Here is a 20,906-nt window from a genome sequence, read left to right on the forward strand (position 1 = left end):
TGGCATACTATAGAAATCAATGCCCTACGAACTACATAAAATGCTTCCACTAGATCTTATTTCATTCTCCTTTTCTCATTGTTTGGAAGGATCCCATGATTATCAGGCCAATATATAAAAACTTTTTAATCCTAATGGCATCTGTGTATTTCAAACATATTATGTCAGCATAGAACAGAGATTCAAAAAGCATAATTCTACACATGAAATTACAAGTGACAAGTCTCTTGGCATATACACATCAAGCCTTCCCAAAACCAGTTAATTATAATTTTATGCTGCTTCTAGTCAAGTGCTAGACAGATAATCCCCAAGTTACGAACATTTACTTAGCGCCTGTTCTAAGTTATACGATAAGCTTGCCCTAGTGCTTATGAACAAATCCCGAAATTACAAATGTTGCAGCACCACGGCTGTCGTTCACCCTTACTAACAACCGCAGAGGCACTGCAATATTCGCCCTGCCTATTCCCCCCTCCTTGCCCGGTCTCCATAGGCACAAGGCCTGTGGATACTCACCTTGTGAAGATCTAGCAAGCCTTTGGTTTCGCTGCTTCAGGTCTTCAGTGCGTTTGCAGAGAATGGAAGCCTAAAGTACCGCAAGATCATGTGAAATCAATAGTGTGAGCTCTCATGCTACTGATCTCACGGTACTTTAGTCCTCTGTTCTCTGCAAACAAAGGCCTGGACAAGATCTGCAAATGGAGGGAAGGCCTGAAATATCGAAGCCGTTTGCAAAGCCTTTTGCCATCTTTGCAAAAAGCCTTTGCTGCCGAGAAAGGAGGCCAGGGAGAGAGAGCATGTCGCTCTGGGCCCCCGTTTTCAAAAACCCCCTCAAGCTCTCTGGGGCTCTTTGAAGCAGCGCCCCATAGGTGGATAAACACTTTTTGTCCAGAGGCCAAATCCTTCTAGGGGCTATTATCTCGTGTGACTTCAGGCACCACCTGCTTTTGCAGACAATGGGTGTGAAAAGTGTTTGCACGGCAATGAGGGGCTTGAAGCAATGTGATTTTGCTGCCCCAAACCTCCCTATGGTGTGTAAACGCTTTTCTGCACCGAGCCTGGAATCTTTTGGAGGAGACTTACTGAGGCTGCCCACTGCTCCAGAAGTGGCAGGCAGCCCGGTGACTCAGAGAAGCCAAGCAAGGCGCTCTCATCCTGCTCTCCCTCTGCTCTCCCTGCTCGCCAGGAGCAGGCAAAGAAATAGAGAGGCTGGAGAAGAGACAGATCTTCACAAGGTAAGTGACCTGGCATGGCAGGATGGGGGAGGGAAGGGAAGGGAGAATGAGGTTATCACAGTGGGTCAGGGAGGCCTTGGATGGTCCAAAGCAGATGGTCTGTTTCATCACTAGGTCCCCCATGGCTTTCCCCAACCTGTGATCCCACATCTGCACTTAAAGACCTGTGCGTTCGATTAGCGAATGCGTGGGCGAAAGCAGGGAGTGGTCGCGTTCAAGGTACACCATTCACTCCTATGAATACTCGAGTGACGAATGGAATGGGCAGGCTCCATTGCATTCATAACTCAAGGACTATCTGTATTCTGTTTATTTGCTCCCAGTCCTGTTTAAAAACCAGGCCGCTTCATGGAATAGCAGTGCCTCTTTTCCTGAAGAATTACAAAGAAATTAATTTTTGGCTTATTTCAAATAAGATGCTGTGCAGAAAAAGAACCTGCTTTCTAGAAATGTAAAATTAAAACTTCTAGAAATTTTAATTTTGTGATTCATAATCATAAAATTATTCATACACATCGATATAGCAACTAAAGCTTTGCTGCATGTAAGAATTTTTGGAAATTTGAGAAATTTGCATATTCTACAATATTCCTATTAAAGCAATTTGATGGCAGTCAATCAAAAATGTATTCATAGGTGTTCTCCACATCAAAAGGGAGATGTGATCATATGTTCTGCTCTCAAGTTCAACATGTGTATTCAGTTGGCTTTAAAATTCTATAACTTCACATTAAACTGCTCGTGTGAATTTGTTTCTTTAAATATAACCCCTTGATGAGCATAAATTCTCAGCTATTTTTTTCTAGACATTATCATAGCATAATGTTATCATATAAATTTTGGACCATACTCTGCTGCTTCTGCCCTAAAGCAATAATCTTGCCATATTTCTTTAGCAGCAGCGTATGAACCACCCAGCTAATCACACTTGAAACTTATGGAAACTCAAGAAATGCTCTTGTGATCTGATCTTTGAAGGAAAAAGGTCAGAAGCTCTGCTATAAGAGCTTAAAGGAATCCACAACAATACATTATAGTGCCAATTTTTTTACAATCAACATTTACTTATTTCAATTTTTATGTCTGCCCCTTATGCCAAAGTGAGGCTGAGTGTTAAACAAGTAAAAAACATTAGTGAAGTAATAAAAAAAGACACACAAATAAAAAAGAAAAAAAGGAAAAAAAGACAATTGAGGAAAAAATAATCCACAATAAATTAGCATCTCACAGGCTTAACTAACTTCTTAATCCCGCTGTTGGAATTCCCACCTGCGTTTATAATGATATATGTGAAAAAAATTGCAAATACCTTTTAAAGCTGGCAGTTTTTGAAGTTCTCTATTACTCGTAATACTAAATTTTGAGGAACTCTGTCGTTTTTCTTTCTTTGCTGCAGCTTGTGTAGAGGTTACTTTGTTTTTAGATAACTGTGTTGCAGATGATACAGTATTCGCTTTTTTGCTTGAAATCTGTTTTTAAAAAGCAAAACATCATGAGACTTCTTAAAAAGGATGTTAATTAGGCAGCAACAGATTTTATTGATGCAAGCTTAATGTTGTTAACAATGCTTTTTCAGAAGTGGTTTGCCATGTCATCTTCCTGGGGGTGAGAGAGTGACTGGCCTAAGATCACCCAGCTGGCTTTGTGCCTAAGCCTAAAAGTAATAGTAATAGGAACAAAGTCAGGACACTTTAAAATACCCAGTGATAGGAAGCAAAGATATAAATCAGGGGTGTCAAACTGCTGGCCCACGGGCCAGACGCATCACAAAGAAACCGCCCCATTGCCGGCAATGTGGAAAAAGCTCCGATACATCGGGCGACGTCACATGACGTCATGAGTTTGACATGTCTGATATAAATGAACAAATGCCATATTATCATCAAAATCCATAAGATAAACGTTCTTGAGAAAGCTAGTGACGTCCATTGTTCATTTTTCTTTAGAAAAGTATTTTTTATAATGATCCTATGTTTGGTTTTCTTTAAACTTCCTCTATTTGCAATTCAGGATTACAAAATAAACCATCACACAAGTTTGGAGATTAAATGTCTACAAACTGCTTTTAATATATTTTGATTTCTTTTTCTCTTTTAGTCAAATTTTTAAAAACAGACAAGAAAGTTACTAAAGTTGCTGGAAGTGTTTAATATCTATAGTATCTGGTTCAATGAGTTTGAAAAAAAGTTACAACTTTAGAGGAAGGCAAAAGTTATGGTTGCACAGAATCTACACAAACTTGGTTTGCTGCTCTAAGATTCCATAAGATTCCACTTTCCCAAACTTTTTGTTTATAAATAAAACTTATAGCTGTGGGGTCCTTGGTGTTCTGAGCTTGATGGTTTTCTTGCAGGTGTTTCATTACCAAACTAGGTAACATCATCAGTAGCATTAATGTTACTTATTTGCTAACAAAACATCTGCAAGAAAGCCTCCAAACTCAGAGCATCAAGGACCCCAGAGTTTAAACCTGAGCTACAGATCTTATAGCATTAAGTCAATAACACCATACGTTCCCATTTCCAGAGAGAATAATGTTCTTTTTGGCTATCTTGAAATTCATGATAATAATTATGTTCAAACTTTTACTTCTAATATGGGCATAGTTACTGTTATCGATGTACTGTACCTTTCTCTTTTGAATGAAAACATGTAAATTAGTATAACGGTCAAGAGTTGAACTATACTAGCAAAAATTATTGCCACTGCTTTGCGATATTTCCTGGGACAACCTTATAGATGTTGTAAAATATCACAAGATGGTGATTCATGGTCTACTACCAAAGGAGAAAACTGGATGAAATCCCTACCCCTTACAAAGTGAAGGCTCTTGCCTTTAAGGGTTCCTTTGAAGAATGTATTTTTAAAATGTTAACTTTCAGAGAAGCCTTTCAATGTGCTTTTAAATTGCACAATTTTTCTTCCTATTGATATTGTTTTCTCATTAATAAGTCAGAAGCGCTGAAATTAGTGCCAATAGGCCCCTCTCTTGCTGCTAACCAGCTCTGGAATCATCTTTATTCCCAGTGTTATCTTTAAGCCTTGAACAAAATACATTTGGCTATAACATTATGCAGATCCCAAACCGTAAGTCTCTGTTTTATAATTCAGATTTCATCTCTGCCTTGTGATTTAATTTTTTGTTTTTACATTTTCTTTAAATCACATCAAACTCTTTTGTGACTGGCCATGTCTTCCAAGGTGAATTTTTTGGGAGAGTGCCCAGAGCACATTCTCAAAAGCACAAGTGATTCAAAGAGGATTGGGATCCCAGCATTAATGTACTTATTTCAAATCTATGACTTTATTGTCACAATAAACTTAGCCCTCTGGCCATAAAAACTGAATCATCTCCGATGGAGGAAACTAGATTTACAATATATTAAATTTTGGCATATATAATTACCTACATAGACAACTGTTTATAATTGTAGTATAAAATGATTTTTATACTCTGAAATGGGATTTTTTCTAATATTATTTGCAATATTATTGCAAACTACAGAACAAAGTACTGAAATAATATTCCTATTTCAATGTTGATTTTTTATATGTGCTCAAGAAAGGAATAAGAAACAACTACAGATGCTGATCATTCACAGTCTAATTCTTTAAAATATTAATTTCCATAACTGTGGAACTAAACTCACAACTATGGATACAAAAATGTAAATATACCAAAGCAAATATGACAATAATGAATTTGAACTCATCATAGTCAAAATTCTACATTCTTGATAATTTGTAAAAGCAGCAGACTTTTTAACTTTCCCTTGTAATGTAGCCTCCTATAACATCACAAAGGCTTCCAAAACAGCACATACAAGATCTGCTCGCTTTCTCTATCTCACATACAGTCATGATACACATACAGAAGCACTTAATGCTCACAAAAACCACCATTATTTAACACATGCATACTTTTTCAAATATACTTCATGGTTAGCTGCCAATATAAAACTGGCACATCCAAAAGAAGGAAAAGAAGAATCTTGGGAAAATATCTACACTGAACAGTGAACATTATTAAAACAATTCAGCTTTACATGAAATTATAGTTAGCCATACTGTTTTTAGAATAAACAGTAAATAAAATCTCCCTTCAAGTCAAGCTTGAATTCCAGTAATAGCATTTTATGTAACAATATAGAAGGGTTTTTTTTTTACCATTCCCTTATTTCAGATTTTATTTTCAGATATCCTAGTTTAATCTATAGCTTATTCTGGAAAGCTCTGGTAGTGTCTCACCCAGATTCTGATCAGACCTGACCCCTTTTCATATTCTTGACATCAGCCAAGGATGGCTAGGTATTGCTTTTGCTGTGACATGTTAAAGTATAGTAAGTTGTAATAACATGGATGCCTTTGCAGCATCATTATTAACAAGAGTGTTGACGTCAATGCTTGTGGACAAAATGATAGAATGATCTCAATCTGAATCCAAAGCAAGGCAATAAATGGTACTATATGGAGATAATAATAGTTGCAGAGAAAAAGAAAGTTAACCATTCTATATTTATAACAGTTTGTCAAATCTCCCCAAAGATATACTAGCTTTAAGAGACTACCATGCTAAATAAAATAAAACAGTATCCATTATAACAAGAAGATTTGGCTTTAGTGTACAAAGTAAAGCAGAAGATTACCACAATTTTGTGGGAAAAAAGCCCCAGTATTTAAAGCCTACACATTCTTCCAACAAAAATGTCCTCAAATATGGATATGATTAGATAGATAAGTCTGAAACCAAACTTATTACATATTTTGCAAGCAATTAAAAATAGTTATATCAATACAGTAAAATACCTGGTCAACGAAGAAATATTATTCTTTGGATGGAATTATAAATATCTGGGTGTGCAAAAACAATGTGATAACAACCCTAATTTCATGAAAAGTGGTAACTAAAATATTCACTGGAAGCATGCAGAAATTTTTCTGAAACCAAGACAGAGGTAGCTGTTCAACTGCTATCAAAAATTGCAATCCTGTATCTCATCTGACAAAATATATAGTGTAATATGTGAATTTACCCCAATTCAGCTTTACTTAATAGTGCTGCCTAAGTATTAGAAGCAATCAGATATGATGCCTCATATTTTGTTTTATTAGATACTGTTGAGAAAATAAATATGATACTAGGTTTACTGCTATCAGGATTACATCCCATCATATGTAGTTCCAACCTCTGCCCCGTCACCCAAATTGAATTGCAAGTTTGGTTATTAAATCTACTTTTGTTTTGGTCTTAGAAATCTCACATTTTAATGTTTATATAACTGTGCATGATGTCTGAAATAGTTTCTTTCACTAGTGCACAAGTATTCTTAGAAAGTGATATGAAAATTGAAATAGAGTGATAATTTATATAGATGCTTATAAATAAAATACTTGTAAGTTACTATTATTTGTTCTTTCTGTCCTTTGAATTGGGGACAATCTTTAAACTTTACAATCTGGCATTTTTCACTAGAGTTTGGGAAAAAGATAATATATGCTGGTACATTTTCAGACAAAAAGGTTTCAGATTGCATTTACAAAAATTAGACAAAATTAAACAAGGCAGAATTACAGTATATCACAAGACCTAATTACTTTTAGGCTGATTCTGAAGAAACTAAGCAGGGTCAGCCCCAGTTAGTAATTGAATGGAACACCCCAAGGAAGTCCCAGAGATCTAAACAAATGGGGAAATTAGAAAAAAGGCTCCCAGGGATTGTCAATCAAAATCTCTTTTCATATTAATCTATGATATTGGTATCTCTATCTATCTATCTCTATATATCTATCTATATTTATATCTATATTACACATATACATACACACACACACACACACACACACACACACACAAACAACGCAACTCCTATTGCCACACAAAGATTTATGTGGTGTTTTAAAAGGAAGATATGTCTTTACACTTTCAGGCATTATAATTTACCAATACATGATAAAAAAACCTGTAATCCCCTGGATTGATAGATTAATAAATAATAAAGCTGCTATGACTGATAAGTTGGTTTTTAGAGATGGGTAGACAGAAGTACATAGCAATATATAAAAAGTTGCTCTGGGTATTACTCTTTGCTTTGTCTGTGCAAGTCCACTGCAGTTTTGGCCAGGCACAGCAGGAATGAATTTTATCAAGATCCTACTTTGTCTGCACCAGCCTTGCACAGGCAAACTTGACTGCTATCAAAACTCACTCAAGACTATTCTCTACCAGATGAAAAAGAAGAAAATCCAGTTGTCTCCTGAAAAAGCACCTTTGGGACATCTATCGAGTGTGTTAAAAAGACCACATTGTTTCTAAGAGTAACTGAACTATCATCTTTACTTTTTTGCTCTCCCTCTCCATATGCCCCCGTTCTCTGTTCTACATATGTAAGTGGGCTCCAGGGTTGCCCAGTGAAAGCAAGAGCCTATGTGAGCTTGATGAGCTTAAAAAAGCAACCCTATTCTAAATTGCTTGTGACTCCTCCCTAAATTTTTGAGGACACCTGAAATAGATTTCTTTTTTTTAAAAAAAGCATGACAAACCTGGTAATTACAGTTCTTATATACTACAGTACATCCTACCATATCAAAAACTATAGCTTCTATTGAACAACTATAAAATATTGCTTGCAGTTAGAAACGTCTGGCATTTAGACATGAAGCAGGCAAGGGTTTTGGATTCAGTGCAGGTATCTTTGCTACACCTATTGAGAACTTCAGGGGTTGTGCCTTCTCTTGAGCTCAGGAAAATGAATATCTGAATTTTGCACATCACTGCTTCCCAAGATAGTCCCTTTGCTGGATCCAGCAGAAGCTCTCCTATCATTACCCCATTCAGTTCTATTGTCTGAAGCACATCTATGCATATGTTCAATTAATTATATTATTCTTTACCCATTATAAACAACACTCACCGGTCAAACTGCACTGTATATCCTAGAAATCTGTTACTTAGAAAAGGATTCTTAGGGTCTCTCTATATATATCCAGAGATAAGATGCATTTGAATATGCAAGTTCTCTATTTTCATAGAACTTTAATTTTAAACTGGGCAATAAGTTTCCCCATTAGTATTTCCATGTACATAGGTAAAACTCGAAAAATTAGAATATCATGCAAAAGTTCATTTATTTCAGTAATGCAACTTAAAGGTGAACCTAATATATGAGATAGACTCATTACATGAAAAGCAAGATAGTTCAAGCCGTGATGTGTCATAAGTGAGATGGTTATGGCTTACAGCTCATGAAAACCCCAAATCCACAATTTCAGAAAATTAGAATATTGTGAAAAGGTTCAATATTCTAGACTCAAAGTGCCACTCTAATCAGCTAACACTTGCAAAGGGTTCCCGAGCTTTTAAATGGTCTCTCAGTCTGGTTCAGTAGGAATCACCATCATGGGAAAGACTGCTGACCTGACAGTTATGCAGACCTGACAGTTGTGTATGTACCTCTATAAAAAACAAAATATGTACCATGTTTAAAATGGTTGTATTAGAATGTTAAACCAGCACTTCATCAGCTTCTCACAATTCAGCATGTACAATGCCTTGCAATACTAAATGACATACAATTCTTAAGCATTCGGTGGTTTTAAGAATTGCATATAACAGTTATGGAAGCCAACCCAAATATACATTCAATCAGATCTCTGTGAATGCTCCTGTCTCCTTAGTTCTACACTCCCCAGCAACAAGGACTTTTCTATATAACTTGTAGAACAACAGGGAAAATATTAATCAAAATCAGAGAAATGTTTAATGCAAAAAAGCTTCACAAAGAAAAATACTGAGAAGAAACTTATATACAGTGCTCATTCTTACTAGGTATCTGTAGAATCTGAAGCAGAAAAACTGTTTTGGAATAGGGGTGGGAGTGAATATATCTGTCAGCACCTCCTTAAAAATGATGTACCTTTTCCTAAAGTCACATCATAGCTATGTTCTTACAGGAAAATTCTGTACACATTTATATTAAGGAGGCCTGAAAATGTACTTGCTCTTCCTTGCTTCAAATATGACTTTCCGGGGATTGACAGCTATCATATGAAACCAGGAAAATACTGTTTTTCTAAGGTGCCAAGAGGTGCAGCATGCATATTTTCAGCTGCTCTAAATCCTTTGTTTTGAATCCAAGATACAAAACATCTCTACCATTTTATAATATTTTTTTCTTAAAGGAAATATACTTTGATCTTAGAATAGAGAATTATTACTTGATTTGATTTGTAAAGTAACAGCTTCTTATTTAATTTCAATGTCTAATTCATAATTGTTGTGCTACTGTAAGCCGCTCAGAGTCACTGGGGACAGGGAGATGAGTAACATCTAAATTAAATAAGTAATGCCATGTCTAGTTCAAATTCAGCATATTTCTTAAAAATAACTCTCCAAACTCTCATAGCATATCTTATGAACATCAGCATCTATCATAAAACTTCTATTTTTTCCCCAAAATGTACAACTAAGGTTAGTTTAACCAAGGCATGACGAATTAGTATGAAGAATTAGGTTCTCCTGACACAGCATTTGTTGCTCCCTGCTGAGTGGACCCTTATTTAATTGTCTGTATAGTATTATCAATTTTTACTGAAAATTAGATAGAACCCTCTTTGCAGAGGTGTTAAAAGCAGAATGTAGTTAGTTCATCTCTTGTCAAAGGTTATTTGCTCAGCTTGGGCCAACGAGGGAACTTTTAGAGTTATTATTTCTTGATATTTGGTAACTTTCAGAATGATTAGTTTGCTTTTTAGTAAAGGTACCCCTGCTTAATGAAATATGACATACTATTAAATGTTTTATTAATTATAGAAATATCATCTTCCTGATCTTTTTCATAACATCATTACTCTAATATTAACATTTGTGTATTTCAGCAAATAAAAATTCCAAGCTAAAATCTATGCTCAAGTTACTTATACTTTACATTTATTATTTATATTGAGCAAAAATATTACTGAGGAAAATATTAAAAACATATGCCCTGAACATTTAAGGAGAGAGCTTATAAAAGGCATAATATTGAAAATTTTAAATTTTATTCTCAAGATTATACAGTTTAGATATGAACGACTGAATGGAAAAGCCCTAGTATCATAGGATAGTTTCTATATAAGAAACACAAAACAGGTAAGACAATTATTGACTAGTTAAAATAGGATATTAGTTTTTAAATCAATCAGATTACTAAAACATGTGTTTGGTAGAATTCTAATTTAATTAAGAAATATTTGTCACTAAATTTGCAAGCTTCTAAGCAATTTAAAGTAAGAACAAGTGAATTAATTCATAGATTAGCAATTCTACTGAAATATGGTGAAACTCCAGATCCTCAATAATAAACTTAGCTTTTATACAATAACTTTTCTTAACCTTACAAAACACTTATAGTATATTATTGTAATAATTCTTTCAATTAAGTAAACTAATATTATCATTCCTAGAATTTATATATTAGGTTAGGGAAATGTGAGAAAATGTTTAAAGTTACTCAGAGAACTCAGATCATGATATCACAAAACAAGGAACTTCCAAATCTTTCAAATCTTATAGAACATAGCATACTTTTCCAGGATAGAATTTAAAAAATTACCTCAATATCCAGATTATCTTGTACATCTTTGCTGCTTTTCCCAGTTTTCCCTACTTTTGGAGGTTCCTAAAATTGAGATAAGAAAATTTCAAGCGCATACAGTATAATTTTGTTTAGAAAGTCATTATTTTTTAAACTTAAAAAAATGTGATTATATCAAACAGAATACATGGCCTACATTTACTTTCAAACAAGCAGTAGAGTTTTGAAACCACTGTTCATTGACAAAAAACGTTTTAATACTTTTTAAAAGCTAAGGCAGTAGACTAAAAGAAATATTAAGGAACTTGAATTAATTCATTTCTAACAAATAATCCATGGCACCATTTTTATTACAATTCTGAGAATCAGTAAAAATTAAGCTCTCTGTAAGGCCCAATTAAATTTGTAATATGAACAGGTCACACGAGCACAAGTATCCTATCAAAGAGCTTCCATTTGTAATTCTTAAAAATTATGCCAAATGATGAGCTGTACTCTTTATATGTGTGTTTAAAACATTTCAGAATGCAAATGCCAACAAGAACCTAGGCCCTCAGTCAATAGACAAATTTCCCTAGATATTTATTCTTGAAATTTATAAGGGCAAGTAGAATTGTAGCAAACCAGTTAAGGCCCTAGTGTATATAAAGTACTCTATTAAAGTAATAAAATACATGTAATAAACATTTGCATTTCTGAGCATATATGGAGATGCTACCATAGAATTCAACACTACAGGATTAATTAACAAGAGAACCTTCCTGTTTTACTCAGTAATAAACAATAAGATACCAGATCTCTATTTGTCAGTTAGCAGACAAAGTATACAGCTTTAATACATATACAGCCTGTTGGTATGCATACTTGAATTAATGAGACTCACTGAGCAGTAAAGTTTATTCCAAAGTACACAAGCATAGGATTGCGCCATTGCCTAGATATGATGCCTGCACATTGCTTCAGTAGAAAAACGGTACCTTAAATTTTAATACTTGCTCAATGACACTTTCATAAACACATGTCAAAATGAAAGACAGAAAAATAACAAGTGAATTTTGAAGTGAGTTTATTATAATAAGACTGATTGCCTACATTAAACTATCTTAGTGCTTTTCACATTAGTTTGCCAGTCTGTTGCAAGAAACCTCCCCCCCCCCAATCTAAGCATCCTGTCTACGCCACTTTCGGAAATAAGCCCATCCTCTTTCATCAGTCAACATTTAGGACATCCAGAAACCATCCCAAAACAACACTTGCAAAAATGGGGTACCTGTGTTGCGTTTGTATCAACAGAGTACAAACTCGTGCTTTTTGCAGTTTGGAATGGGGGACGAGTTTGCACAAGAAGCGTGTGTGTGTTTGTGTGTGTATTAGTGCCATTTAAAGTGCTACAGGTGGGAAAGACTCAATCCCAAGTAATACCTTCCACTAATGGGCAGGAGGTTGTCACCTTTTCAAACCCCGCCAATTCCCAACAAGCCGGGTCACCCCCTCCCCCAGCACTGTAATCTTCCCTTCGCCCCCGCCCCCAACCCTCCAGGCCCCAACAGTCTGCCTCCACCCTATCAGTTGGATAGAATATCCCGCCCACCCCAGGGCCTGCTCCTGCCTGGGACTACTCCGCGGCCGACGCTGTCTCTCTCAGGCCTGACCTGACTCTTCTCCTTCTTGTTTTTATTCGGCATGGCCGACCGATTGGATGTCTGGGGGCCCGCCAGGCCGAAGAGTCGCAGCCTCCCGAGAAGGACGGTGTGATGGTGGCAGTGGTATCGGCCCCGTTGCCTCTGCCTTCTTTCCCTCCCTCCCTCTCCTTCTTCAGTTGTTTCTACTCCTCCGGCTGGCCAGCCAGCCAGCCGGCTCGCCCTCCCCGTCCGCCTCCCGCACTTGCTTGCTAGCTGGCTGGCTGGCTCCCTCCTTCAGACCCCGCGCGGAACTCGTCTCTCTTCCCCCGCCCCCTGCTCCGACTACCAGGAGCGCTGGCAAAAAGAGGAGGAGAATGCAGCCGCCGCCAAGAGTCCTCTAGCCTGCCTGCTTCACGGCGGGGCTAGCTGGCCGCCTCTCCATTGGCTTGACCGCGTCACGTGGCTCTAACGTTCTTCTTCCTCCTTCCACTCACATCTTTTCTCCCCCGCCTCCATACTTCTGGAAGGTGTGGTTTAGAGACTGACGTTGACGTTTGGTACCAGCGTGAAGCGGCTGGAAGCCGGCCGGCTCGATTCCCGCTCTCAATCAGAGTAGAGGTGGACGGGACCTTGGTGGATATCCAGTCTTTTCTTAAAAATCTTAAGTGATGAAGCACCTACAACTTCTGGTTAATTGCCCTCACTGTTGTCCTCTCGTTTCTGCTCGGTTTCTGCATTGTCCTTCCAGACTTCTTTCTCTTCTTTCCTAGAGCAAAATAAAGAGTCATCTTCCAAAAACAGCACTTTCGGATGTGGACATTTCTCTTTCACCCCCTGCCATATCTGCCTGTAGAGTCTGGGAAACTTACCCAAAGATAAATTCGTTTGGTTTTTAAAATGTCAGGTTACAAGTAGTCCTTTGAAACAGATGCTTATAACAAGGATGCCGCAGCAGGAAATGCTGCAGTGGAATACAATTTATGGGTATATTTGATTGTTACCGTACAGGCCTTCCTCTGGCTTGCAATCTGCATTTAATAATCTAATCTGATTATATCTGCAGTAAATATTTTAAGGTCTCACAAGACTCTTGCTATTTTTCATGTAACAGGTTGGCACTAGTGGAATTAAGTAAAAATTACATACTACATATCTTCTGCTTACCAATCTCAACAGAAGAGAATATTTTCCCAGTTCTGGATGCCTTTAAGATCTTTCAGGCAGAAATAGATGCCCACATATTTTTCTTGCATACATCTTCAGGTACTGCTCGAGTTACAACCGCAATTTTTGTTGCTAAGTGAAACATTTGTTAAGTGAATTTTGCCCCATTTTATGAGCTTTCTTGCCACAGTTGTTTAGTGAATCACTGCAGTTGTTAAATTAGTAACACGGTTGTTAAATGAATCTGGCTTCCCCATTGACTTTGCTTGTCAGAAAGTTGCAAAAGATGATCACATGACCCTGGGACACTGCAACGGTCATAAATGTGAGTCAGTTGCCAAGCGTCTGAATTTTGATCATATGACCATGGTGGTGCTGCAACGATCATAAGTGTGAGAAACGGTCATAAGTCAATTTTTCAGTGCTATTGTAACTTTGAACGATCACTAAATAAACTGTTGTAAGTTGAGGACTACCTGTATTGCATTCCTTTCCTTGCGTAATTGCTTGGAATATATATTTTTCAGAGAAGGCATTGAATATCTTAACTGAAAATTCATGATATTTCAAATCTATTTCTATGGAACAGAAACAGCCTATTAAGAATATAGCAAATAATATCAGATCAAAGCAGCTTATACAGTGAGAACCAATGTCTCAGGAAGAGATTGTGAAGTTATTTTTAAAATAAAATAAAATCTGAAAAGATTTCTGGTCAGGATAATATACCCATAAATTTTCCTAAACAAAACCTAGGTTGATGAGTCTCTTTATTAGTAGCTCTGTTTACTAAAATAGATAATCTTGGTTTAATCTTCTTGGAGTGGAATGGAGGCTAATAATACTTCCCCTATGTATGAAACGGAAAATGGAAAACCCTATTGTAGCCTGATTTCCTTGCTATCAATTTGGAGAAATTCTATGGTAGATATCTAAATGAAAGCTAACTTCTTTCTCTTGTGGGTTTAGAAAAACATCCCAAACAAGTCCAGAATTCAAAGTCTTCTATATGTTACGTAGTTTGGTTGGAGATTAAGTTCTTTTTGAGAGAATTTGGTATATAAGATACAACAGAAATTCTTTCACAGTGGGGGGACAAATTATACGTCACTGTCATCATGAAATACACTGTCATCGTGAAATACAGTGCAATTCCCTGAACAATCTAATATTCTGTAATTTCCCCAGGAAAAATAAAATAGCAAAACACAGTTGTCTTCAGTTAGATATCCTTTATTTATAGGGGACTGCAGTGGCTGGAAAGTCTTATTATAATCCCCACACACATGGAGGGCACCAGGTTTCAGAAAGCTGGTGCAAGAAATTTCTATCCCATTGAGTTACATGGAGAAAAACAATGCAAAAATATCCCACTGTTCCATGACAACTGCATCCCCACTCATAATGATCTGACAGAATATGGCATATGATGCAAAACATTGCTGAATCATTGTCTCTTTAGATACTGTAGCCTGTTGTTAAAAGGTATGCTTTGGCAGAGAAAATAAAGATCATGGTACACATGAATCTAAATGCATCTTGTGACATATTTTGCCCTCAGGGTGGATCTCAAGATTTTAACACAATTTAGCCTAATGTGAATTCAAAAGTCTTCAGGGAGAGAAATCACTTGACCCTGTGAATCACTTGATCCTCTACATGTATAAATATACAAAAATCCATTTGTGCATTTATCTGATGTTTAACAAAATGATAACAGGAGTCATATTTTGAGAAATCAATTGAATTTTCAAAGAGCAACTAGACATCAGAGGTGTATCAACTCTATACTCAAGTCACATTTTTATCTTTCTACTTCTAATTTCTAACCTTTTATAAAGCATTGACATTTAATGTAGGAATAGAGAATGGGTCTTGTAACCCTCATAGCATTGATTTCAAGATCAAATACAACAGTTTTATTATTTTTCTACAAAAGCAGCAAGTACTACCGTATGTTACAGACAACAGACTATACAACAAGGAACATGGACAAACAATTAAGGATATATAGGATTAATTCTACTTTCTGTTAATTCTGATCCCATCCTTAGGAAATCAACCTTAATTTTTGGGCATAATCCATCCTCCTCCTCCTTCTGCATAAGGTCATTCTAGATTCAGCTGTTAGTCATACTACATGGTGGCAGAAGATTAGAAACATGTTTATAACCATGTGTGTGTGTGCACCTGTGATGGTTTGAGGTTTAAAGGGATATAATGCATGTCTTCATTATCTCTTCAAGCATACCATTTTAGTATAAAAATCAACAATAATACCATGTTACCAAAATGAATAATCTTTACTTGTTTAATAATAATTATGGTAATAATACATTTATATGCCACCTGATTTTTAGGTGTTAAAATGTTTAAAAAATGGAGAACAATACAAAAAGAGCATGAGACAAAATGATAATGATGGTAAAGAATGTACTATTCCCAAAGAGGAATAGCAAGGAAGAAAGAAGCCACTGAGAGATCAAGGGGCACAAGGTTAGATGCACAGCCATCATCCTGGCTCTGTTATAGGTCATTGACAAGCATTATGGTAATTTCCCTGGCCATTTTCATAACCCAGGAGGGACCCTGATCCAGTAAAAAGGGATCAAGCTAACAACTGAGAGAGCCCTGTCCATTGTCTTAAGAGTCACCAGCTCAAACTCATTCCAGGTCACACAACCAGACCATATCTTAGGCCTGATTCTCTAGATTACCACCACAGATCTGAGATATGCTATTGCAAGTTTTAGATTAATCTCAACAGAGACAGAATTGAAGAAAGAACTTGTTGAATGTGATTACTATGCTGTTACTATTCTTGACTGTGACTTAGTTCTGAATAATGGACCTTAGGTTATCAATTTCCTGTTGTGGTCTGGTTTATACTTCAGACTACCTGAACCATTTCATGGCTTTTTGGGTTTAGCATGCTATGTCAAATCCAGACAGTTGTGGTTTATTCTACAAACAATAATTAAGATCTCTTCTGATATCCTTATTCCTGAATTCAAATCTTCCAAGGATCTAAACACTCCTACTCTGTAACACCTTCCCAGTGGTGATAAGGAGGCAAGACAGATAATAACTTGAGAATCCACATGGTTGATACTGTATGAAACAAAACTGTGACTGAATCTAGATGTTCTGCTTCAAATACCATGAAGCCTCCTCCCAGAAGGTAACAAAGAAAACAGATCATGCGACCCTACTCAAGCTGCACTTATATGCTATATCCTGGTCAGAAGGAAGTGAACTACCAATAATCTTTTCTGCCATCCTCACCACTCTCTGCACCACCTTCCTGTCTGAAGCAATAATGCTTCCAAACCAGACTGTAATGCTGTATGACAAGGTTGCTCTCTATTGTCCCTCTATAGAAAGTGTTAAGGACAGGGGAAGGAAGATGTACTTTTCTCATGCGATGCAGAAAATGCTGCTGCTGCTGTGACCTCTTCACCAGTGTCTTACTGTTGAGCAACCAAGCTAGCCTATACAATACCTGCTAGCTGCACACCTAGAAACTTGATGCTGCTAACCACCTCCACAGGTGAATCATTAATACACAGAGGTGTGTGGCTGTGCCTGCCTTTTCTGAAATCGACAATGATCTCTTTAGTTTTTCCTATGTTTAAAATGAGGCTGTTTTTGTTACACCAGTTCACCAAACCTTCTACCTCCTTGTTGTAAGCACCCTCATTGTTATCCTGAATAAGGCCTACTACTGTTGTATCATTTGCATACTTCACAATATGGTTGGTGGCAAACCTAGCACGGTCAACAGGGTGAACAACAGCAGCCTTAGGACACAGCTCTAAGGAGAACCTGTGCTCAAGACTACTCAGAGATGATGATCCCCTTATGATATTTTGGCCAGGTTAACAGTAGGTGATAGAAAGGGCATACTGTATATTAGAGTGGAGTCACCATAGAACAGGAGTGTCAAACTCGCAATGTCACGTGATGTGTTGCGACGTATCGTGACTTTTTTGTCATTGCTGGCAATGAGGTGGGTGCGGTTTTGCCATGATGCATCCAGCCTGTGGGCCAGCAGTTTGACACCCCTGCCATAGAAACTTTTATTAGCATAATAGAATATTCAATTAAATAAAATATAATTTATTTGGGCCCACCAATGAATGTTGAAGGGTGTTCCCTGCTTTTCTTTTCTGCAGAAATTATATGCTAATAATGCATGTTTAACAACAACAACAACAACAACAACAACAACAATAATAATAATAATAAAGTTGAAAGGGATCTTGGACGTCATCTAGTCCAACTAGTGGTGGGATTCAAATACGTGAACAACTGGTTCTCTGTGTGGATGCTGCTTCCAGAAGTCCATTCTGGGCCTGGGAAACAAGAAATTAGCTACCGGTTCTGCTGAAGTGGTGAGAACTGGCTGAATCCCACCACTGGCCCAACTCCCTGCTCAGTCAGGAAACTATACCAGTGATGGCGAACCTTTTAGAGACCGAGTGCCCAAACTGCAACCCAAAACCCACTTATGTATTGTCGGGTGCTGGGTGGGCATGGCCCATTGGGTGGGTGTGGCCCATTGTTTGGGCGTGGCTATGGTGGTAATGGCAGACTGGGTGGGACTAAAAAGTTCAATCAATCAATTTCAACTTTGCAAGATCTGTTTTTTTCTGTGAGAAGTTGAAATTGATCGATTGATTGAATCTTTTTTTTTTTTTTGCACATCGGGGCAGAGGCCTAAAGCAAAAAGGTTTTATAAAACCCAGTTGAAAGCCTAGGACTGGGGCAACGGTGCGCGTGCCCACAGAAAGTGCGTGCCATAGGTTCGCTACCACGGCTCTATACCATTTCAGACAAATGGCTGTCCAATCTCTACTCCTGATTGTATAATCACAGCATGAAATACAAATAAAATGGACATTTTGCCTGTTGCTAGGACCTTGTGGAAAACATTTTATTTTCAGGCAATGGGTAATAATATTATTAGTTTAAAGATGTTTGAAATATTAAACACTCATAACATATACAGATGAGAAAAATAAGTAAGCAGCTGTGTAGAATCAAAACAATTTCTGTAAAAAATGAGATTAGTCTGCAAACCAAATGAATTATTGATGTCATTTTATTTTTGGATCTGCAAATCAGACCCCAAGGGAACTCTGGATAATGGATACAAAGATTTCTGTCTCTAACTAACTACATTATGAAACTGATTTTATTTTAGCAGGCCATGTAAAATTAGATATCTGACAGCTTCATTCACAGATCAGTCCAACTGCGGTGAGATTTCATACTGATGTAAAGAAGGTACAGAGCTGTTAAGACACAGTATATAAGAGTTGGAGATAAATATACACTTACTTGAATAATATTTACATTAGGTAAAGATACATACATAATTGAGCCCAAAATTTCTGTTGCTAAGCAAGACATGTGTTAAGTGAGTTTTGCCCCATTTTACAACTTTTCTTGCCACAGTTGTTAAGTGAATCACTGCCGTTCTTAAATTAGTAATATAGAGAACCTGGCTTCTCTATTGACTTTGCTTAACAGAAGGTCGCAAAAGGAAATCACACGACCCCAGGATACTGCAACTGTCATAAATATGAATCAGTTGCCAAGCATCTGAATTTTGATCACATGATCATAGGGATGCTGCATTGGCCGTAAATGTGAAAATGGTCATAAGTCATTTTTTCACTGCTGTTGTAACTTCAAACAGTCACTGTAAACTGTTGTAAATCGAGGACTACCTGTACGATTTAATTTAAAATAGAATAAAAATAATAATAAAGATATTGAGGTCAAAGGAGCATAGAAACAAGGTGAGTTGAAGAATACTCTTACTCTGAGAGTGGGTTAGACATCAGGAAAAAATTCCTATGGTAAATACTATTCAAAAATAGAACTTGCTGCCTTTGGTAGAGGGTCTATGACAGGGGTAGGCAACCTCGGCTCTTTTATGACTCATGGACTTCAACTCCCAGAATTCTGGTCTATGACAATTCACTGCAGCCAACTTACCACAGGACAACTCACTGCAGGACAAGAGTTACAAAGGATGCAAAAGGAGGGACAGAATGAAATGTGAATGCCCAAAATTATATATATATATATTTATTTTAAATAATTAAATAGAATTGTTAAAATTGTCCCACAGCGAGTTGGCTGTGGCAAGTTGTCCAGCAGCGAGTTGGCTGGAGTGAGTTAGCTGGGGCAAGTTGTTGCATTCTCTTTGGTAGATGGATAAACTTTCCTTGGTTGGATGTATTTAAATATAATTTAATTATCATCTTTTCAGGGATGTAACTCGATCCCAGCACTGAACAACAGGTTGGATCAGATGATTATCAAGATAGTCAATTCTCATATTTTATGATTCTATACTACAGAAAACTACTTTAGAATCTTGATAAACAACATGGTTTAACAAATAAAAAAATAGTTATGTTGCATGTTTATAAAATAAAAAAGGAAAAACATATAATAATACTTTAACTTTATGAGGACAGGAGTCAATTGTATAACAAAAAGTATTGATCTGTGTCATCTAACTTATTATGAGCACATATACTGTAAAAGTGTGATTCCATAGATTGGCAATAGTGGCACCTAACACTTCAGCAGGAAAGAAGCAAAATTTTGCGAAATGTGCTACATTCTGAGGAAACAATTCTGTTGGATGACATAAATGGATGGGTGGGAACATGACAAGAGAGTACAGGTAGTCCTTGCTTACCACATGCTTGTTCAGTGATTATTCAAAATTGCAACAGTGATGAAAAAGTAGATGTATGATTGGTCCTTGAAGTTGCAACTGTTGCAATGTCCCATAGTCATCTGATTGCAATTCAGGCAATGGCAACTAGCTTGCAATTATGATGGTTGCAACATTCTGCAGTCATGTGATCTCCATTTGCAACCTACACAGCTGGCTTCCAACAAGCAAAGTCAATGAGGAAGCCAGCAGGAAGCAATGGAAATGTGACATTGCATTTAAAGACCATGGGTGATTTGCTTAATGACCACAGCTGGAACTGATGCTATGAGTTGGTGTGGTCATGTGACATTTCACTTTACAACCAGGTCGCTTAGCAGATGAAGTTGCAGGTTGATCAGTGGTGGTTGATAAGTGAGGACTACTGTACAGAAAAAGTAATTAGGCAACTGGGCCCCCCAAAATGAATGAAAATGTTAATTGCTCAGTCAATATCTTCTTAGAAAAATATATCTTTCTTTGGAGATATTTGAAATTTACACCTGAATCTATTCATAAGGTAAGATGGGAAAGATATGAATATTAAACTAAGAGCACGATTAATTTGACT

At 36.9% G+C, this 20,906-nt stretch overlaps 1 protein-coding gene across 4 annotated transcripts in view; it reads right to left on the reverse strand.

Moving 5' to 3' along the window:
* Positions 1-12,855, reverse strand: part of PPP2R5C (protein phosphatase 2 regulatory subunit B'gamma) — a 70,008-nt gene extending 57,153 nt beyond the window's left edge. The window contains exons 1-3 of one of the 4 annotated variants that reach the window (XM_039364818.1): positions 12,463-12,855; positions 10,829-10,894; positions 2,548-2,707 (exon numbers count right to left, since the gene is read on the reverse strand). In XM_039364818.1, the coding sequence (XP_039220752.1) occupies positions 2,548-2,707; positions 10,829-10,894; positions 12,463-12,495 (259 nt within the window). In that variant the 5' untranslated portion in view covers positions 12,496-12,855. Of the gene's footprint in view, positions 1-2,547; positions 2,708-10,828; positions 10,895-12,462 lie in introns of those variants that run through there. The other 3 variants (XM_039364817.1, XM_039364816.1, XM_039364821.1) reach the window with 3 other exon arrangements.
* Positions 12,856-20,906: the final 8,051 nt, after the last annotated feature.

This window comes from Crotalus tigris, unplaced genomic scaffold, assembly GCF_016545835.1.
Source record: "Crotalus tigris isolate CLP2741 ecotype Arizona unplaced genomic scaffold, ASM1654583v1 scf7180000019856.1557650, whole genome shotgun sequence".
Taxonomy (NCBI): domain Eukaryota; kingdom Metazoa; phylum Chordata; class Lepidosauria; order Squamata; family Viperidae; genus Crotalus; species Crotalus tigris.